Below are 23161 nucleotides of genomic sequence, written 5' to 3'. Positions count from 1 at the left end.
AGATCCTTCTCACAGTTACTACTATTGAGCAAGGTACCACCTATACTATACCTGTTCATTTGTTTTTTTCTTGCCTAAATGTACCTTTTTCACCATTGAATTTCATTTTGTTAGATAGCGCCCAATGTTCAAGTCTGTCAAGATCCTTCTGTATCTTAAGCCTCGGTTTACTAGCAATTTTTTGACTAAGAACATATAATAAAGTGTATTAGTTGGAAAAGGGGCTGCTGTCCTCCAGATGTTGTGACCCCTCCCAAAGAATAATATGGCTGCCCTCCAAAAATGTGGCAGTTGCTCACAGGCTTTCAGAGGGATGGAGATCCATCACATTTCAAGACCACAAAGGCAACATTGTTAGTGAAAATAGAGAGTAAGCCAAAAATTGGGCAGCTGCACTGGAATCCATGTTCCTATTCTGAGAGTGGGAATTTCAAGAAAAATACTATATAGACCGGAGAGCTAATGTAGATCCCTCGTCAAATTATCCCTAGGATTTCAGGATATATCGTCTGTTTCAGGCAAGCTTATTAAGAATCACGGGATGCCTGGTAGAATAACAAGTCCTTTGCTGTTATTCTGTACGATTAAAACACACAGGCGAAGAAGCAACTGATCGCTCCTTCGCCTTCCCGGCTCGCTTTCAGATTTTGGATAGGGAGCTGAATGGTGACGACCGGAGAGACGAGGGTCGGCTTGCATCACACATGCTGACACCCTGTGACAGAAAAGGACCAGCTGCGCCGTCAGGCCGGGCATCGGCGGGGGGATGCAGAGGTCACACCCGCAGGCTGCTCCTGCAATTGCCAATTTCGGACTCGAGGAGTCACTTTTCCCCACTCTGAGGAACCTCGCCTCAGCCTGACATGCTCCCGTCTGCCTTTCCCACGTGATTTCTCTCCTGGAAAAGGAAGGTGGGGAGAGGGAAAAAAAAATAATTCGAGACTACAATTCCCAGAAGACACTGCTGCTGCCACTGCTCCCTCTGGCAGCGGGCCCCAACCCCTCCCGCACCGGGCTTGCGCACGCGCCGAGCCGCCAAAACGGCCGCCGCCTCCACGTGACTCCCCACCGGCCAATCGTTTTCGAACCTGATTTGTTATCCGCCTTCCCCTTTTACCTCTCTCCTCCCCTCAGCGCTTGTGCGATCAGAGCGATCTAAGATGGCGACGGTGGAACCGGTGAGTGTCCTTATTCCCGTTTCCTCCCTTCGTTTTACCCCTCCTTCCCCCCCGCCTTCCTCTTTCCCCCCGCTCTCGGTCTGTCACTTAGGCTTCCGAGAAGATTGTGGAAAAGCCGCTCGGCCCCTGAAGGGGACAGAAAATCTCAGCCCGAAAGCCGAAAGGGTGGGGGTGGGGAGGGGGAAGAGAGATGGTTGGCGGAGAGAGAGAGAGAGCGGCAGACAGCGGCCTGGGAAGTTGTGTGTGGCGCGCGCGCGCGTACGGCGAGCGAAAGGCGCCGGCGTGTGCGATGGACTTGCCTTGCGGGAGGAGGAGGAGGAGGAGGATGGGAAAACCTGGGAGGCCAGGGAAAGGGGGGCTCCGAGCGCGTGAGGCGAGCGGCCAGGATTGTGCCGTCACCGTTTGGGCGGGGGCGCTGAGGGGCGACGGGGAGGGGTCGTGTGACGGCTGAGGTGGAGAGAGGAAGGCCGAAGACGGCCGGCGTGTGTGCAGGGAGAGGAGAATTCACCACGAGAGAGGAGGGCGGAGCTCGATCGGACGCTGGGCCCCCCCCATCCTGGACAGAACTTCTCTATAATTCGTCGTGGTGCCAGCTAGCGGATAGTGCCGCTTATGCCGGCCTGTTTCTCCTTGTCTCCCCGCGCCTGCCAGATACGAGAGTGCCCAAACACCGGCGAGAATACCTTCCTCCACCGCTCCCATCCCTGATCTTCGTGGCTGCTCTCAATGCTGTCTCAACGCCCGTTTGTTTCCTCTCGGGCGGCACCGTCCTGTGGGCTCCGAACCAGGCGACAGACATTACTTTTTTTTTTCCCCGATTCCTGGCTTTAACTTGTTCCTCGGCATTTCCCAAGAAAAGTATAGTTAGCATTGAACCCCACAGAACTGGCTAGGAAAAAAAAAAATTCTTTCACAGTAGCATAATTTGGGCCGGATCTGTACCTCTGGAGTCCTGATCATTTCGTTGTACTTCAGTTTTCAACTTTTCCATAAAGAAGGTTGTCTGTGATTTAGGCCTTCTTCGTGCACTTGTCCTATATATAAATAGAAGTTTGTTCTTCTTTCTCCCCTAGCTGTGCAGAATTTTTAAGGCCAGACATCATTTTCAAATCCTAATTTGTTAAACGAAAAGTTGCCCATCAGACTCCCTTTCCCATTGCAACATGCTGTATTGTGAGTAGAGAGCTGAACCACAAAAGTAGGAGTTGACAATGCAATGGAAGGTGACAGTAGTAATACTAAGCGAGGGGAAATACTGGCATTGAACCAAGAGATCTGCAGTTGGCACTGACACTGTAGGTAGTGGCAAGTTAAACACTCAGGTAGGCTTAGCAGTCTTTACATACAAAAGGAATGAAATTTGACAGGGCATAGCATGCATGTAGTATGTCCCTCTTTATCTAATTATAAAAAATGTCATCTTTCATGTTCCAGAGTTGGCATAATTTACAAGTGTATTATTTTTCTAGTCCATAAATGTTGCCAGGATGATGCAAGGTTTTTAAGCTCAGAAGAAAAAATAAACTACGGAATGATCCATAATTACTACTAGATTACAGCCTTAAGCGTGTTTGCCTTTTTGGAAACTTCTTTTCTGATAAACTTTGCACATTCCTAATTTTTATACTGTGAGCATTATTAGTTTCCAATGCAAATAGAGAAAAAAGTACATGTACAGACTTACGTGAATGACATTTTTAAAAGCTTTGAATCATCATGAATGAAAGCCATTCTAGGTTATGTAGTTCAGTAAAGGTAAGCTGAAATTTTGAATATGTGCATCTGTGTTACTTTAATTTTACTTACTTGAAAGACAGGCTTATTAAATATATAATGTGAAGGAAAAACATTAAACATTCATATAGTTTTGTTATATTATAGGAATGAACTTCAAAACGTTCAACCACCAGCAAAATCAATGAGGCCAAAGCAGATACATTCAGTTCAGAAGTTTTATTGTGTGTAAACATTTTAGTTGATGCCATGACTTCTCTTTTTTAAAAAAGTGTTTATTAAAAAAAAAGTAGTTTTTATAGTTTAACAGGATTAAGTATAAAATGATGGGTTCAGTTTTCAGATGATCCACAAGTATGCATAAGCATTAATTTCATTCCTGTTTAAATTGGAAGTTAAAGCGACGAGAAATCTGTGTTGGTTATTGGAAGATTTTCTTCACCTAGGGTATAATATTATATCTTATAAGTGCAGGTAAGAGAACAGGTAATAAAATTGAAACTTACATATTTAATCAGTCTGTAGACTGCTAATATCAAATGCCTCTTTTTATATGCTAGTTTTAGCTAATATAATTTTTGTGCAACATCTATTAGATGGTGATACTATTATATCTCCAGATATTCTAGCATATAGAATGTACAAAATGAATCCTCATAGTTATCTTCATTTCTCATAGTACTTTTCATTTAGAAATAATGCTTTTGTATTATTCCTGCTACTTTCCCCACTGTCTTTGGTTGTTGGAAGCCAGCAGGAAGTTGTGAGAAGAATCCTCACTTACCAATCACAAATCTGGCTTAATGGGGACTGCTAGGATTGCTATGTCACTAAGTGTCTAATCCTAACCCTAAAATGTAATGATGTGGTCATTAAGTAATGGGATACTGTCACTAAATGATGGGCTGGAATTAGGAAATTCCATCCCTATTACCATTGTTAAGCAAGAACTCCCTATAGTTAGAATCCAGAAAAAGTACTATGTATCTAACCCCACTGAAATTGGTTAGTCATAACAAATGTTTCACACTGATTTTTGAGACCTTAATGTAATTAGTTTTATCTGCAACTGGCCTATTATTCTTTGGTATTTTTTATACATTGGGTGTCCATAAATGAAGTTTGCAATAACATCTGTACATGTTTCCTAATCAAATGTATTATAGTCTTACAATTGACACCGATTTGTGCATACCTTAAATTCTATCGTGTTTTAATATTCCAGATCTTAGTGAAATATGTAGAAAGGGAGACATATACAAGAAATCCCTATGAAAATCTAGCATTTTACAATGCAGTAAAATTAGCAGTAATTCAAAACATATGTTGATTGGTACCATTGTCTACCCTATTTTACCTAAATTAACATATATTTGGAATATGCATGGAGAATCACTTTTAATAGTATGTGCATTGAGAATTACTGCATTAAGAAAAGTAAAAGTTTGCTAAATTTGTACATATTTGATAATGTAATCCTCGGTGGAGAAAATAAGATTCCATCTTATTATTTCAGTTGCAATTGTCTAAGATGGTGTGAGAACTTTACATTCATACTAATTGCTCTAAAATACCTATATTTGGAAAATATAGACAATAGCCATATTAAAAAGATTTACAAATGTTAATGGCAGAATATTTGAACATGGTGGTTATCTTTCAAATAAACCTTTATGCATACTATTTTATCTTTTATAAAGAAACAAGTTAATTGTTTATTTTGTTTGTCTAGGAAACCATTTCTAACCCTCAGACTTCAGAAGAAGAGAAAACTGAGACATCAGCAAGTCAGGAGATTGTGAATCCTGAAACATACGTTAAGCATCCATTACAAAACAGGTGGGGCATGTTTCCTTTAAATTGTGTAATAGCATGTTCCAAAACAGAATTAACTAGATATTTTGGAATGAAATTATTTTTTAAAATGCAAAGTACAGATCCACAAATATCCTCCTTTTGAAATTAAAAGTTGGGGAACATTCGTCTTTTATATTAAATTACAGGTCCTTTATGACAACCTATGAAATGTTGTATATTCTCTTTATGTTTCAAGAGATTTCAGTTGAAAAAAACTACATAACAAGGTTACAGATCACTATCTCTGTTGCAATTTTAAACTGGAAAGTATAACATACTAACTTGCCATATGTTTCATACTATGATTTGTATACCTTATAGTAACAATTTGAAGTGCAGTGTTGACAGGTAAATAAGTTTTTGGTTTAAAAATCAGTTAATTGTCTTATCTAGTTTGAGCCAAATTGTACTTTGGACTATAAATACTATTTGACATAATCTCCCTATTCAGAATCTTTAAACATTTGGGTTTCTTCCCAGGATACTACTTCTGAATGCAATTTAAATCTTTGCCCCAACTTTTCTTTGTCATCTTAATAAAGGTAGAATGTGGTTGATGACTAGGTCATTAGATTTTAGTTTACAGAACAAAGCCTGCTAGCCTCAGAATTCTTCATTGTATGCTCAGGTGTTAAGTAAAATTGAACATTAAACCTATGTATTTTTGTGTATTCTTGTTTTGTATTTTCCTTCCCAAATTTCTTAGTGTGCTATGATTTTAATCCCTGCCTTTAAAAATAATAATTATATATTGTATGCCAATATGAAGTCATTATTTTTTTTAGGTGGGCACTTTGGTTCTTTAAAAATGATAAAAGTAAAACTTGGCAAGCAAATCTTCGTCTGATCTCAAAGTTTGATACTGTTGAAGATTTTTGGGCGTAAGTAAAATTATAAATCAGACTTGAAACTTGAGTGTTTTTCCACCAGATTGAGGATTATATATGAGAAACTATAGGGGGATAAGTTGAATGAGAGGGAATATTCAAAGACAAAAGTGAAGTGAATTTGTAAAGAACACTTATATACTATTAAAACTCTTGTGTCTGTAACCTTTAACTGAATGAAACAGTGCATTATAGGACAATAATTTTTGAACTAAGATAGCCCAAATGGGCCAACTTAACAGAATTCTTCCAAAAACCCAGACACATGACTCCTGTGGAATTGAAATTGTCAAATTTATGATTGCTTCAATGCTTCTGCCTTAGCCCTCTGGAAGCTAAATAGACCAGCCTCTCCTTTGGCTGCTGGAGATCAGGTAGACTGGTCCTGCCATAGCCCTCCAAAGGCTGGCTAGACTGATCCCACCATTGGCTTTCAGAGGGCCATCAGCTCTGGTCATACTGGCAAAAAGTCAGAAGTTACTTCTTCCACTGCTTTTTTGTCCATTCTGTTTCTCTATTTAGATAAGGAAACATCTCTAAAATGATGACTCAATGGATCATGGGTTATCTAATTTACACTTAAGTTTGGGAAAGTTGAAAGCATTAAACTACAAGCAATTGGCTCTGTGAAGTATTGAAAATCTAGTATTGGAACTATATTCTCAAGCATTGTGATGATGACAAATTAGTTTTTAAAGTAATGATTATATGACTTTAATTATTGTTTTTTCTTTTAATAACATTTGCTGTTAAGAATTATTAAAAATTTAACCCCAAAATTTAAGATAATATATGTGGGGTTTTTTTGACATTTGCACATCTGTAATCTTTAATATTTGTGGTAGTTCACTTCATTGTTTGTATTTATGTTTTTTTCCAAATAGGTTATATAACCATATTCAGCTCTCTAGTAATTTAATGCCTGGTTGTGATTATTCACTTTTTAAGGTATGTGGAATAAACTTTTGAGTCTATTTCATTTTGCTAGGCTATTTTGGGTGTAACCTGCTAAGTAAAAGACTTTAAAAAATATACAATTTAATAAAATATTGTATTGCATCGTAAAAAAATGTATTAATAAAACTTTATGCAGAGTTAATTATTAACTTTAGTTTCTATATTTACAATATGTGATTTCTGTATTAGGGTACATCTTAATATTTTGATATTTTCAAGAGCTGAAGATAAAATAGATAAGCAACATTTATTTAAATGTTGATAATTATATCTTTCCTATTTTACTACTTACTATTTTCATAATGTTGTAAATAAAATGCTTAATGTAGTTAGTCCTTGATTCCCATTTCTCTGTCAAAAGAATTTTTTTTGTATTTATATTAATTTTTAAAAAACACTGATATTTTTTCATGCATGACTTAAAATCTTAATATAAATGTAAATAAATTTCAAATATTTAAAAATAAATTGTGTGAATTACACATGTGGACATTGTGTTTTATATTAAACTGCACTTTTTAGGATGGTATTGAACCCATGTGGGAAGATGAGAAGAATAAACGGGGAGGGAGATGGCTAATTACACTAAATAAGCAGCAGAGACGAAGTGATCTTGATCGCTTCTGGCTAGAGACAGTAAGTGATTTTTATATGTGTTTGATGCTCATTTTGGTCATATTTAATAATAATAATTGGAAGGGACCTTGGAGGTCTTCTAGTCCAACCCCTTGCTCAGGTAGGAAACCCTATACCATTTCAGACAAATGGCTGTCCAGTCTCTTCTTAAAAACCTCCAGTGTTGGAGCATTCACAACTTATAGGGGGTTAATAAATTGTTCTAACTGTCAGGAAATTTCTCCTTAGTTCTAGGTTGCTTCTCTCTTTGATTAGTTTCCATCTGTTGCTTCTTGTCCTGCCTTCAGGTGCTTTGGAGAATAGCTTGACTCCTTCTTCTGAGATATTGGAACACTGCTATCATGTCACCCCTCGTCCTTCTCTTCATTAAAGTAGACATACCCAATTCCAGCAGCTGTTCTTTATATGTTTTAGCCTCCAGTTGTTCTTTATTGTTCTTCCCTGTACTCTTTCTAGAGTCTCAACATCTTTTTTACAAACTTGGATGCAGTATTCCAAGTGTGGCCTTACCAAGGCGTTATAAAGTGGTATTAACACTTCACGTGATCTTGATTCTATCCCTCTGTTAATGTAGCCTAGCACTATGTTGGCTTTTTTGGCAGCTGCAGCACACTGCTGGCTCATATTTAAGAGAAGAATACTTTTCCCAATTGTTAAAGGAAAAGTCAGAGTGTACAAAATGCATATAGATAATTATTTGACCATAGTTAGACCATTGCTACATCAGAGTCTTAGAATACAGAATACAGAGTTGGAAGGGACCTTGGAGGTCTTCTAGTCCAATCCCCTGCTCAGGTAGGAAATCCTATACCATTTCTTCTTGGCATTGCATGTTCTTGGGTGGAGGCCTATGAAAACCATTTGTCTTGGAGATTTGTGAATCCTTCTAGATTCTGAAATTTGATTCAGGAGATGTGTTACAAATAATTTTCATGCTGTCTGCAATCACCATACTAATGGCATTGCAGTTATATTGATTCTAAGAGAATGCTGGAATCAATTTTAGAGACTCAGTAGTTGAAAGTTTCATATCCTTGATATGCAATGCATTTGTAAGCTTATAAAATGTATTACAGGCCTATCAGTGTGGAGAGCATGAGTTCTGGAATCCTTTCTTATTGCTTAATAATAGTGCTGTTTGGATCATTTGTCAAGAAATAAAATTTAGAGTGGAGGAATTGGCAACATCCTGAGCCACTGGTTCAGCTACCTCTCTCATTGGGATGCATTGGAGAAACTTTTCTCAATACTTTGATTTGATTGATTCTTTTTTAAACTCATTTTTCTTGTGTTTGCTTTTCTTCTGTATCAAACTTAGTGCCATTCTCTTCAGTTCTCACAGTTATTTTTCTGATGATCAGACTAGAAGACTCCTTTTACATGTTTTCTTTCAAATATTCTGTTGAGTTGGAAAAAATAAGGTAGGGCAAGTATGCAGAGCATAGTGTTGAAATTCTTTTCAATATCTTCGCTAGTAATAGCCATACGAGGTATCTGCCTTATATATACTAATATGAATAGTCTTGTCTTTACTCTTCTCTTTGTGTGTTCTGGGAAACCCAATAAAGTAACTCTGCTCTGCATCATGTGATGAGGAAGGTGGAGACTTGAGTATGAATCAACAAACAACATTCTAAGCAGCTGCCAGTCCCGTAGGACAGTGGTCCCCAACCTTTCCGGCTTGGCGGGCAGGAAGGGAGGAAAGGGGATGGTTCTTTGTGAGTGGTAGGCATGCCCGTGAGTGTGCAAAACTCCATTTGTGCAAGTGATGGGCATGCAGTCCGCTCACGCAAATGGAACTGCCAGTTCAAGCACCTGCCGCTTGCACAAATGGACCTGTGCATGCGCATACTCCCCTGCCACTTGAACAGCCAATTTCCGAATGAGCTGCAGACTTGTAGCGGTCCGTGGGTTGAGGACCTTTGCTATAGGATGCACTTTTCTTGACTCATTTTTTTCTGCACAGCTCTCAGACTGATCTACCAGTTTTTGAATTTAATCTTTGTTTTGCTGGCTTCTTTCCCACTTTACCCCAAGTGCCAAATTTAGTCCTGTTCTAATATGTTTTCAGAGAGTGATCCTGAAGCAAGCAGGACATCTACAATTATTTCTAATCCTTTTATCAATAGCAACCATTGAAAGTATTTTATTCAGTGTTAGAGAACTAGACATTCTGTTTTTTTATCTGCATTTACGTGCTGGGAAACATAAGACCACTGTTTCTGAATTGTTGCCTACTTACCTCTTTTTTAAGAAAACATTGAATGTTTTAGGGATGACGGAAGTGCTACTGCCTCAGCCAGATCCAGCCCATTTTCTAACCTCGCTTTTTCTGTCTTTCCCCAACAAATTTGGTCCCATTTTGTTCAGTTTTCGGGGAGATATTCTATTATCTAGACAGAGAGAGTCCCAACTCCTATTTCTTTTCAAAAATTGCTTTATTTTGGAAAAGTAACAAATATTTGTTACCATCATATCAAATTGGTGACAGCTTTGCCTGGTTGGCATTGGAGTGTCATCTGAGATAAATTCTACAGTGGATGATGTGCAGCCCATTGGTACAATCATTCAAATCAGTCTGACATGTTTGTTACGGTTAGGACCATAGATGTCAATCACCTGTTTCTTGCAATTAGTCAAATTATTTTAACATAGCTTTTCTTGAATATATTGACACTATTCTTAGATTTATGAAGGCCATTGTATATTTAAGTTCAAGGAAGTTCTGGCAAGTGAATAGAACTTTGGAAAATAAATGCATCATTCAAAAAGGAAATGTTTCTCCTTTTTTAAAGGAGGCAATTATTCATTCACTTTGGGTAAAATTATCTTCAAGTAAATTAGTCAATGTTAGGTCATCTATGAATAGTTTTTATAGTACACTGGCATAGCAAGCATGGCTGCCTATGCACCCCCAAATAAATACTGTTGATATAAAGGTTTCCAGATTACAATTTTCAATGCATTTGAGCTTTACTTCCCATCTTCCTTTGAGATTGAGTTGGCATTTGTAGCTTTGATGATTGGAAATAAACAAGATTTTATGCAGTTTTCAACTCTTTAGATATGGAACAGGATTGCACCATTTTGATTGGTTGCCTTTAATACGTTAAGTACTAGACTTTTTAGTGATTCATTTTTTTTGCCTGAGAATGTTCTTTAACGAAGATGATATAATGCTTTTCATATAACAAGCGTGCAGATTTGGAATTATGACATTAGGTTTCATTAGCATACTTATATTACCCAGCTTTCCGTATCAGTAACTTCCAAAGCTGTTTGTTTTCCAAATAGGTATCTAGAAGCTGTGATGGAGTAAGTAAATTACAGATAGTTCCTCCATTTATGACTATTCATTCAGCAACATTTCAAAGTTACGACTGCTGAAAAAGTGGACTTATGACCAGTCCTCAAAGTTATGGCTATTGCAGACAAAATTCTGTCCCATTCATGCAGCTCTAAGATGAGTACAGTGTGTATGGCAGAGCCTCATCTGCCTAAAGGAATCTTCTGGGCCTAGCTGGGGAGAAAGCAGTGAGACTGTAGGTGAGGCAAGAGAACCAGTGGCAGTTCGCTGGGAAAAGGTCGAGGCAGTATGGAAGGGGGTGTTCTGGATGGGAGAAGAACTGGAAGAAGGGGAGCGATATGGGCTTCCCAGAGGTATAACACATAATCTGCAACTCATGTTGCAAGCGCTCTTGGAAAACTGGTATGCTGGGACCAGGCACTGCTACACATGCCGCCTGCACTGGAATACCTAAGTAAGGCTCCTCTTGCGTGACATCTGGGGTCAGTAGCCCTTCAGAACCCTGGCAGTGGCAGCTGGGCCCCTGAGCTCAAGCATGAGCAGCCAAGGCAGCAGATGGCCCCTTGCCTCAAGAAAGGCTTAAAAGCACACATCCACACCCTGCCCTCCTCTGCAGCCTCTGCTGTGTGTACTGGGGGGATTCCTTTGTTTTTACAAGCCTACCTACACCTTGACCGTCCTTGCCAATGGAGAAGTGAGCTGCATGATGGAGCGGAGAAATTGGTTGTTACATTTTTGATATCTTGAATATCTTAAGTGTCTTACAGTTGTTTTCTAATTGACAACCCTCCCCTCCATCATGGGGCTTGCCCTTTCCAAGATTTCATTGCTCAACCCTCATTTGCTTTTCCTAGTCAGTATTTTTGGAGACAAGACCGAGCTTTTATTAGAAGAAACAAGAAAAGACACAAAACACAAAAGAGGGTGCAGGACTGGTGCAGAGATTTTGTATTTGATGAATAAACTGCCTTGTTCTCTGCAATGCCTAACTCAAGCATTTATCCACTAGTTGCTCCCACGTGGATAAACAAGCAGTGGGATGGGGAAGAGTTTTGTGTACCTCTGCTTGATTGATTAACTGCCGTTGCGTGCCACTCTCCTGATTGACTTGAGTATTCTACATGTCTATCCCAAGGTAGGGCATTTTCCCCCGCCCAATGAATTTCACCAGCTTTGCAGGAGGACTGCTGGGCCAAGAATGAGCAGAGCCTGTGGGTAGGGTCTGTCAATGCTGAGCTTTCCCCCACCCCTCACTGAAGGCCACTGGCTGATTTTTCACTTGCAACACAAGCTGCAAAGTGCACTGTGCCTCCTGAAAGCCTACTTTCCTCCCCTTCCTCCAGTTCTACTGCCACCCCAAGTAGCACCTTCACACAGCATGCACCTCGCCCTGCAGAACATTGCCAATTCTCCTTCCTTGCCTGGCAGTAGAGAATGCTGCAGTGCTGCAGTTCACTACGCTGTCTCCTCTCTGAATGGGCCTGGCAAGCTTCCTTCAGCAGATGAGAAGGGAGGTACTGCACACATCCTAGGGCAGCACCTTCACCCAGCATCTGTATCCCAGAACACCAGTAGGAGGAAGAAGGGAGCAGTGGTGGAGGGATAGGTGGCAGAGTGTAGGTGCCAAAAGGGACGGGGGGGGGGGAGATAGGCAAGATGGGGGAATTAAGCAAAGCTTAGTGTGGCAGGGTAAGAGAAGCATGAGGTCCTCATCTAACTACTGCAACTATGACTACTGAAACTGCTGTTGCTAAACAGTACACTCACAATGTTTCTTTTACAAATCACATTACTTAGCAATGGAAGTTCTGGTCCCAATTGTGGATCAGTAAGTTTAGGGTAAAATTCAAAGCAAAAAGTAATAGTCTTGGCCCTCTGGTTTAAGTCTTTATGTCAGTGATAGTGGTAATCTCTTGGTGTTAGATTAACATCCAGGGGCTAGTTGTGAATTATTCTTTGCTCTACCATGGATTTTAGTGTTTATCAATAATCCAGTTTACTTATTATTATTTTTTATAAGAGTTATCTTTCTTGATGGAAGAAAGGGGATTTTGATGGCTATGCCTCTTGTACTGTTGTTGAAATAGTCCTGAAACCATCTCTAGGGAGTTAGAATTATCTTCTACTATAATAGGATTTTTTGTGTAGCACCTTTCAACTTTGAATTTTTTTCTCAGTAATCTTGTCTTGGTGGTACACTGAAATCAGTAGAAATTTACATTATTTTTGTGTAAGTATTCAGTTGTATTTTCTTATTTAATTTGTTGTTATCTTCAATTTTGTAGCTGCTGTGCCTTATTGGAGAATCCTTTGATGACTACAGTGATGATGTATGTGGAGCTGTTGTTAATGTTAGAACCAAGGGGGATAAAATAGCAATATGGACTACTGAATGTGAAAACAGAGATGCTGTTACACATATAGGGTAAGTTGATGTGAAATTCCAGAATTGCTACTTTAGAAAATACTGATGTTTCAGAAGTTTTGCTTTTATTTTTTGTTAGTTATTGTTTTTATTCAGATATAAAGTTGTGTTCAAAGGAAACATCAACTGTATAATTTAGGAAGCTCATTTATTTCAATACATCAGGATTTCGGGTATAATCCTAATAAAAAAGACTTCCAGTATCCTGGAAGTGTAATAATCATTTTGGGAGGGTTGCTATCAAAATTATATGTTTTATAATTATATGTTTATATTTGACCCAATTTGCAGCAGAAAATTATACATACCTTTTTGCGGGACTCTCAAGGTGAAACATGAAGTAGCAAATGTGTCTAATAATGTTACATGGCAAATAAAGCCAGTTTGGTATAGCAGTTAACATGCTGTGCTAGAAATCAGGAGACTTATGAATTCTGGTCTTCTTTTGGGCATGAAAGCCGGCTGAATTACTTTGGACTAGTCATACTCTTAGCCCAACCTGCCTCATAGAGTTGTGAGAAAAAGAGGTGGGGGTATTAAATATATACATTGCTTTGAATTGATAAAAAAATAAAGACAGCATAAAAATCAAATCAAATAATGGTACAGATTGTCCTTAACTTACAACAGTTCATTTAGAGACTGTTCAAAATTACAACAGCGCTGAAAAAAATGACTGTTTTTCACATTTACGACTTGTAGCATCCCCAGGGTCACATGATCAAAATTCAGCCACTTAGCAGCGGATTCATATTTATGACAGTTGGAGTGTCCTGGGGTTATGTGATCACCTTTTGTGATCTTCTGACTATCAAAATCAATGGGAAAGCCAGATTCACTTAACCACTGTGTTACTTACTTAACAACTGCAGTGACTTACTTAACAACTGTGGCAAGAAAAGTCATAAAATGGGGCAAAGCTCACTAAACTGTCTTCCTTAGCAACATAAATTTTGGGCTCAATTGTGGCCGTAAGTCGAGGATTGCCTGTATTATATTTTATGGCAAAAGTTTTTCCAAATATTTTTTACATATTGATATTCTGTAAGGTCCATCTACATAAGAGAATTAAGTCACAATCATAATGAACAAGCTTGGTTGCAATGATAGTAGCTTTATCTTTCATGTGCCAATATAAGTGCAGTATAAAATAATTAAATGCAATATCAAAAATTAATGCATTTACTTATTTCATCCTAATATAAGATCACAGTTAAGATAAGCAAGCCTCAGTGTTCTGAGTTGCCTTTATCAATTGTTAACACATATCAAATAGAATTCTGCATTAAAAATGTTTACCATAGTTTCACAAAGGCCCATTAAAAATAACCATTTTTAGCACTTTTTAAAATGAGTTGATTCCAAATGGCACTGACTTAAAAAAAACAAACACCTTTCATTCATGGCATGGCTATTTTATCATAAGGAGGTGCCAGCTGGCCCTGCCTGAACAATTGAATTGAGCACAGGAATATAAAATTTAAGCCGATTTTCCAAATAAGAAAATATTCGTATGCATAACTCAGTAAGATAATATCAGCAGCTTCTAATGACATTTTTTGCAAATAGCCAAAATGGGAAATGTAGAAGTAAATCAGATGTCCAGAACACTGCAGTTAGGAATACAAATCAAGGGGACAGAAAGAGCTATAAGGTAATTTGGTCAGTAAACGATTTTAATTAAATTGTTTACATTTACGTTAATCATAAACATTAAATTAAAGTTACAAGTTTAGATAGTTTAGTCACTTGGGTTTTTAACGAAATTCTCTCATCAGTTTGAGCTCTTCTACTGAGGCTCAGCTGACAGACCTAAAAATGAAAGTGGTGGTAAGATCAGGATGGAAGTTAGGAAGGCAGTGTTCTTTAGATGTAGAAAACCCTGATGGTTCCTATATGATTTACTAATTTCCAAAACAGGAAAGGTTATCAATCTAGTTCCATTATTCTTGTAAATATTAAAGACTTCTGTCTTTCTTTTGCAAATCAAATAAACAGAGGCTAAACCAAATAGTGTTAATGCTTGTTTATGTGAAAATGAAACCCATCTTTCAGAAAAACATGGTTTAAGGGATGGTTAGCACAGGATCACCTGCATATGTACTGGACGTTTACCACATAAAATTCATTATATGCTAATATGACTGTTACCTGTTCGTGATAAATGATAAGGTCAGATACTGAGTGAATAGTGGAATGACTTTTGTTTAAAAGAAATGTAACAATATCTGGTATATTGCATTTGGAGTTTAAACAATGAAAATTAATGCCATGTTTTCATATGAACAATGCTACTTAAATTTATGTTTTGTGTTTTTAATTTCCCAGGAGAGTATACAAGGAAAGGTTAGGACTTCCTCAAAAGATAGTGATTGGTTACCAGTCCCATGCTGACACAGCTACTAAAAGTGGTTCCACCACTAAAAATAGGTTTGTTGTTTAAGAAGACACCTTCAGAGTATTTCATAGGAGACTGCGTCAAGCAATCGAGATTTGGGAGCTGAACCAAAGCCTCTATAAAAGCAGAGTGGACTGCATTTAAATCTGATTTCCATCTAAATGTTGCTAAATTTGTGAAACTCTCATTTGCTTTGTCTTGTACTTCTGTTTTCTTCCTCACCCCCACCCCACCTCACCCCATTTTTTGGCTGAAGGTAACCTTTTCCAATCAAAGAATTTCAGTGCAACATTTTGTCCCTCAAATCCATACATGTCTCCCTAACCCATTCTCTGATGCTTCTTAAGAAAATAACTATTATATTAAAAATGTCCTGAAAACAGTGCCATTTCTACAGGGGAATAAACTACTACTTTTTCATCTTTTCACTGTATGCAATAACATGTTTTGCTGGTTTGAAAGAAAAGTATGATGCATACATTTTTCTAGCAAATCTTTCTTTATACAGCATGATCATTGCTGTAATTGATGCTGATGGCTGCTAGATTTAATTTATTTGTTTCCCTTTTCTGATAACATTAGTGATATTCTGATTTCGGTTCTTGCTCATGTAACATTGGTGAAGGATCTGGGAATATGACAAAAGGTTTAATAAACATAATTTTGTGCATTCTATGGTAATTATTTTGTAATATTAAAGCTTTGCTACAAATTTCATGCATTTCAAGCCAAATCAGTGATATGTTTGTGTGATTTCCTGAACATAATTGTGGATTTTAAAAAAATGTTAACATCAGAATTACATTCCTTACTAGAAATAGTATTCCTGTTTTTTGTATCTTATGCTGTATTTTAACACTTTGTATTCCTTAGGTTAAATTTTGCTTTGGTTTAAGTACAGCTCAAATAGAAAAGCAGTCCCATTCATATTAAGACAGTGTACAAAACTGTAAATAAAATGTGTACAGTGAATTGTCTTTTAGACAAGTAGATTTGTCCTTTTATTTCATTATACTGAAGTGCTTTGTACTACTTTTGACAAGATAGTCTCTGTTGTGGCCTCTGTTGTAGTGTATATTCTAGAAAAGGATAAGTCTTAAACTACAGTGAATTCAGATCCTGGATTTGAATTAGATAGTATTATATGCATATTCTTTGCTATGATTACAATTAGAATTAATATGCTCCATGTATTGTTTAGCTGCCAATACATCTCTAGAAACCAAATGGATATTTGAATGTGTGTCTGGAGCAGCAAATGAACAACAGCAACAAAACCCTCTGGGTCTTGCTAAATTGGGGGGTGGGGATAGTCATTTACACATTTATCTTGAGAAATATAGCAAAATGTTATTCTGGCACTTAATGCAGTTGTTGAGACTGGCAGATTGAAAAGTATTTAAGGGAGATATTCTAAAATTGTCAATTTAAGTGTAAAGTGTAATGGATGATGTCATTTTTCCTATACTGAGAGGGAGATCAGAGGAAGTCTCAAAGATTCTTAGCTGGATTATAGCTAAATGTTTTGGCCTGAATATTACCCATCAAGGCAGTTTTGCTGTCTCCCTGACTTCAGCTATTTTACCTTGGGATGTTTGCCTCCTTTGCTATAAATGTCTTAGATTTTTGCCTAGTTATCCTGATTTTTGCCTTTTGGTTCTTGCAGTTTATCTAGCACTAACCCATATAGCATTTTGTGTAAAAACTGATGCTGTATCCTTGCAGTTAATACTTCCCCTTATAATAAACAAAACAGCTCTTGTATTAAAGCAAATGTGGTTTGTACTAATGTCTAATTCTATTTGAGAAAAAGAAATTATTGATCAGTGAGAAGCCAGTTACATCTACCAGGGCAGTATTCATGGTGTGAAAAACAACGGTTCGTGGTAATTTGAGGGCAGCATATAACAACTTTCTGATTGCCCAATAGAGAAATCATGGCTATATATTGTAGTCTCCTGTTGAAAATATAATCAGATGAGTTTTGGAAGAAATGGTTTAAATATTTGCATTAAATATAGCCTAACTGCATTATATTTGCATTAAATATAGCCTAAATAGAGGGTGATGAATTGAGATCTGGAAAAGGCTGAATATTCCCCTCATCTCTTATCCTGCAACAATCCTTTCCTGATTTGAATTGCTCACTTGAGGATGTTTGCCTAAAACAGTAAAAATAGCAAATGCAGCTGAGGGTTTTAAGAGGCAGAAAATGTGGGCTAAGTTAAAAGCAATCCTTTTAACATCTTCTATCGCTCGATCTTAACATAGTTTGCTGAGTTGGTTTTGGTGGCTGTAATGATGGGATGCTGGGAGTTGACCTGGATTTCCCATTCATTATAGCAAGTTACTTGCAATGCACCATGAAAGATGGCTGAGTAAATCTTCAGGTAGGGAAAACTTACAGAATCAGTTGCAGAGTGGCTGAAGGTTTATGATGCTTGTATTTGCCCCCAAATGTCTTCTATTTTATTACGTCTAGTCATTGGTCCCCTTGTCTCCAAATACTCTGAATAATTATGTTTACCACCTTTTTTTTACTAAAGTGTTATGCTCTATTTTAATATTTTCTGTCATTAAAATATTTGTTGTATAGTATAAAAGCCAGTTTGGTATAGTGGTTAAGGCATCAGGCTAGAAACAGACTTGAGTTCCACCTTAGTCACAAAGCCTTGGGCTAGTCACTTTCTCTCAAGTCTAGGAAGAAGGAGGCAATAGCAAAACACTTATGAAAGCCTGGGAATCGGACCAAATTGAACAGAAAAAGAAATCCATGCCTTATACTGTTTTTTTAGAATTAATGGTTGGATAAAATACTGCATATGCTTGAATAAGGGCATTTGTAATATTGCTTTTATTAATTCAGCCTGTTTCTTCATTTGCTTACGGTATTGCTATACTTGAGTCATTCAGAAATGCAGAGCTTTGTGAATTTTATCAGATGATTCAAAATAAGTTACTATGGGCCTGGTTTTTATTGCTAGAATCTTTGGTTTCAAATTTCATTTTTCCCCAGATTTGACAAACATACAAGCAGGGCTTTTTTTCCTCATAGAACGCCCAGAACGGAGTTCCACCACCTTTTTTGGATGGAACCTTGTAGAGTAGGCAAGGCAGGTTGTATGACGTGTGTGAGTTCTGGCACCTTTTTTTTTTATATAGAAAAAAAGCACTGCATACAAGTATACTTCTGATACATAGGATGGATGTGATTAGGGGTACTGTGTGATATGTACATCCTAATTAACCCTTTGCTACGGTGGGGATGGCCAGTTTTCCTTTTAACAACTGGAGGGTGCAAATGATGCAACCACATTTTTCAGCCTGATTTTCTTGAATCCCCTAGGAGAAAATGTCACTTTCACATTTAAAAATTCTCCAAGCAACTTGAGTCCATACTTCAATGCAGTGACTTTGAGAGGTCTAAGTAATTTTTTAAGGATGAAAATAGGAGCAGGTTAGCTATCAAAATCTTCCTCCTCAGATTTTCATCTTTTTTTGCTGTGAAAGAATTCAAAAATTGTACTGCAAAAAATCACAATGCAAGGTGCAGTCTTAAAAACACTGTTGAGTCACCAATTGAGTCTCAGGATAGCAACATGGCTTATGGGTTAGGTCTTCCCCAATTCTGGCTTAGCAAGTGGAATTACGCTCAGTTTGTCCTTCATAATCTACTTGAATACGTGGCAGTGAAGGATATCTAAAAGTTTATATGTATTTATATTTACTAATAGTGTTTTGTCTATTGCCAAAAATAGCTACAGTACTTAAAGTGATATTGGCTGTCATAATCATGCCTGTAATAGGATTTAAATTGAAATGGATAATGGATATGAAATTACTAAAATGTACTATTGTTTTTTTACAATAGTTATGTATAAGACATTCTCTACTCTTAATACTGTAAACATGTAAAAGTTTAAACTTTATATTTTCTGAAATGGTGCAACACTTATCCAAGAGGGGGGGAAAAATCACAGAAGGGATCTTGTAAATTGACCTTGGAAACATAAATCCCAGGATTCTTAATTACATAATTAAGGATAACTTTGCCCCAGGGGTGTCATTTCATGTCCCAACTACTGCCAGGGGAGTTCTCAGATGAATTTGGCACTTCTTAACGTTGGGGGAGCAGATTCTGATGTCAGATTAGCCCAACAAGGAAAACAATGCAAGGATTATGTGAAAAAACCCTCCCCTCGCTTTCACCTGCTCCCAAAAAGGAAACCATAACTGCTTACAACACTGGAAATGATACTCAAAACGTGAGATACTTGATATTGTTTTTTAAAAAAACATAACAGTGGGAGAGTTCACTTTAAACTTCTTTTCACTGCTGGAAGCTTTGCTAAATGTGGGATTGCTTTCAGATGTTGCACCAAAATGGGCAACTTTTACAAATGGTAGGTTGCTTTTTCATTTAAAGTTGTTACTATTAAAAGTGACTTGGTCACAAATGGAGGGAACATCTGGGGTGAGCAGATGGTGGTCAGCTTTATTGCTACACCATTTTCTAGTTCTAAATACCTTGCAACAGAAAGAAAAAGCTTTCTTCTGAGACTAAAAAGCCAATTGAGGCAGAGAGAAGTGATCCCCTCCCTATACCAGCATGGCTGCCTGTTAAAATTGGATCACATGATCTCAGCAGGAGGCATCACGCATGTGCCCCTTTTGGCTCCTAATCTGTAATGTCCTTAGCTCTTGGTTTGAAAAACTGGCAATACTTGTTTTTTTCTGGGTGGAGGGTTAAAAACTTTCTTTGAATATTGTTTTTGGTTTTATTTCCCTCTCTTTTCTGGCCAAAGTGATTACTATTTGATAACAGCAGTGATATGTTGTCAGTGCTTGTGGAACTTAGGTTTTACCAGTATTTACCGTATTTATCGGCGTATAACACGCACAGGCGTATAACACGCACCTTCATTTTAAGAGGGAAATTTCAGGAATATAACTTAAATTTCAAATAAAGAACTTTGAAGCAAAATAAGGGTAGCTCAGAACTTTTTTTTATTAATATTATTACCACTTCTTAACATTATATCGGCGTATAACACGCACACATCATTTGCCCCCTATTTTCAGGGGGGGAAAGTGCGTGTTATACGCCGATAAATACGGTATTTCTTCTGCAAGAGAAGTAGGGGCCTTGTAACATGTGAATCCAGGAAACATTGGTTCATTGAGGTTTAGCAGGAGGTATATCTTATTGCATATTTCTAATGGTCCAAAAATGGGTATTTGGCCAAGCCTTAAGTGCTTGTGATGAATATACAGTGTTTATATATTCTCATGCATGCATAAAAATGTAGAACTAGATTTTACAGATAGTTTTCTATTGCAAATTATTTTCAAAATCCATGCCTTGCTGTTTACTGGCCAACTATGATGGGTTTTTTAAAAACTGTACCTAATTAGATTGAACCATATTCAAGAAAGCCACAAAAACACTTGACACTGGGCAGGTGATTTCTTTATATTTCTCTTGAAGGTTGGAAAGATGTTTTATTTGTAAATAAAATATGGGAGTGTTTCCAATGTCCTACTGCTTTCTCTTTGCCATTATTATGATAATTATTGTTATTACTATTCAATTACTGCCCGTTACTCTGTTATCTATATAGAATGTTCTATACTTTTATTAGAATGTGTTTTTTTTATTTCTTAAGCCTGTTCTGCCTTACGTCCCCTCTCTGAGATTTCTTTTTCTGTTAATATCCAGCATGTAAAACTCTTAAGCCTTTTTTATGTTATGCTAGCTGTCTTGCTGGGCTACTATACCTCTTTTCCTCTCCTTTGGACTATTTACTCCTTCTGAAGGAAAAACTCTGATTCAGAAGCTGTATTCCATTTGCAGAATGCCAAAGCAGCAGAGGTGCTTGCAAGCCTGCTCTTTTTATTTTTTATAAAAATAAAAAGAGCAGGCTTGCAAGCACCTCTGCTGCTTTCTCCTTCCCAGCATCAGCATGGCAGAATTGCCAATAAAGCTGCAACCTTGACACTGATGTGGAGATTTGTGTTTTGGCATTCTACAAATGAAATACAGCTTCTGAACGAGAGTTTTTCCTTCAGAAGGAGTAAATATATATATATATGTTTGTGTGTGTGTGTGTAGTGTATATATATATACATACACACACACACACACACAGATATATAGATATATATATATATATATATATATATATATATATGTATGTATGTATGTATGTATGTAGGTCTTTGGATATTCGGGTTTTCTCCCGCGTAAAATTGGCAGTGTCTTGGTGACGTTTCGACGAAGTCACATTCGTCATCTTCAGGCTGGTGTCTTCACTTTCCTGCTTCTGGGAGTAGTGTGTGTGATCGCAGCTGTTTCNCAGGCTGGTGTCTTCAGCTTGGTGCTTCTAGAAGCACCAAGCTGAAGACACCAGCCTGAAGATGACGAATGTGACTTCGTCGAAACGTCGCCAAGACACTTCCAATTTTACGCGGGAAAAAACCCGAATATCCAAAGACATATATATATATATATATATACACACACACACACAAACATATATATACATACACACTCTACTATTTGATCAAACTCAAATCTTTTTAAGATATCAATGTCATTTTTTAAAAAAATAGTTTAAAAAACAGCTTTTGACGATATCAAATGCTGAGTTTTGCTTGATTTTTGCTTTATGGGGCTGAATAAATTATTATGCTTTGCAAGCAAAAGTGATTTAGTGGCTGAGTTTCTATGATAGGTTTATCCATGACAACAGCTGTGGTTGACTGGCCTCGGGTTTTGCACCACACTGAAGCCGAAACCAACTCCCTCACTTGAATTCACACAGCATGCTAAGCACCTTTATAGTTCAGTGTGATACAAGGTGAGCTAATTGTAGTTTAATCAAATCATGGTTAAAATGAATTACAATTTGATCAGTCAGCATGAAATGCTATGAAAATTTTATATCCATCAAAGCTTTATTCTTTTTTGCTTGCTAAAGTCTTTGGAATAGCAAACATTTGTTTAGAAGTTGTAAATGCTGACTTGCAGTTGAGTTTTATGGATGTTTATAGTATGCTATTGTGTATGTTACACAATGGGGCAGTATTAAAAATTTACCAAATATTCATATAGCCATAAAGATTTTCCTTCTTCAGTGGGGAGCATTAGATATGTTCCTTAGGTAACATCCTAGTTGGGCAAGCAAACCCTATACTCACTCGTAAACTGCACAAAGCAAACTGCATACTTATTAACACTGATAATGTTATCTAGTTGGCTAATGAGATGTCCACCAGCAAATATCAAAGCTGCTTGGATGAATGCTGAATCTCTTTGCAGTCTTACTTATTTACAATGTATTTAAATTTATAAGGCCACCCAGCTCAATATTAACTACTGTATGTACAGAGTGCAATTCTAAAAAGTCCCTTAACTAAAACCAAACAGAAGAGAATAAACATAACGGAAGAAACATCAACCATAACCAAAATATACAATACACTTTGGGTGAACACATCTGGACATAGCCTAGAGCCTGGGGGGGGGGGGAACCTCATATTTCAAGGATCTTTTAAAAGACTGCAGAATGAGGACAACTTTTGAAAGCCAGCTTTACTGAATTCAGTTAATTGGACTTCTAAATAAGCATAGCAAGGAACTACAACAGAATTTTAAAAATATTTTGGTTGCCTTGGGGGGGTGTGCAGGGGAGAACATTAAATACAATAGAAAGCTTCAAAAGATTGCGTTGTAAATTGTGAGTAGGTGTCATTGAATGTTGCAGGACTTGGTGATAAACA

At 37.4% G+C, this 23161-nt stretch overlaps 1 protein-coding gene across 1 annotated transcript; it reads left to right on the top strand.

Annotated features, from left to right (window-relative positions):
- The first annotated feature begins 1133 nt into the window (after positions 1-1133).
- On the top strand, positions 1134-16362 carry EIF4E (eukaryotic translation initiation factor 4E). Its single transcript, XM_015817402.1, has 7 exons — positions 1134-1178; positions 4645-4751; positions 5555-5650; positions 6541-6604; positions 7136-7249; positions 12842-12981; positions 15310-16362. The coding sequence occupies exons 1-7, from the start codon at positions 1161-1163 to the stop codon at positions 15422-15424; spliced, it is 654 nt and encodes a 217-aa protein (XP_015672888.1). The 5' UTR covers positions 1134-1160; the 3' UTR covers positions 15425-16362.
- The last annotated feature ends 6799 nt before the right edge of the window (positions 16363-23161 follow it).

Source organism: Protobothrops mucrosquamatus, unplaced genomic scaffold (assembly GCF_001527695.2).
Source record: "Protobothrops mucrosquamatus isolate PMUCROS unplaced genomic scaffold, P.Mucros_1.0 scaffold585, whole genome shotgun sequence".
Classification (NCBI taxonomy): domain Eukaryota; kingdom Metazoa; phylum Chordata; class Lepidosauria; order Squamata; family Viperidae; genus Protobothrops; species Protobothrops mucrosquamatus.
Note: the sequence above shows the minus strand (reverse complement) of the source record. Positions and strands in the feature narration are given on the sequence as shown.

What these genes read in the sequence shown, in the direction of transcription:
- EIF4E (XM_015817402.1), top strand. An exon ending in AAGCATCCATTACAAAACAG is followed by an intron (nt 4,752 to 5,554) that starts GTGGGGCATGTT and finishes TATTTTTTTTAG; the next exon opens with GTGGGCACTTTGGTTCTTTA. An exon ending in ACTGTTGAAGATTTTTGGGC is followed by an intron (nt 5,651 to 6,540) that starts GTAAGTAAAATT and finishes TTTTCCAAATAG; the next exon opens with GTTATATAACCATATTCAGC.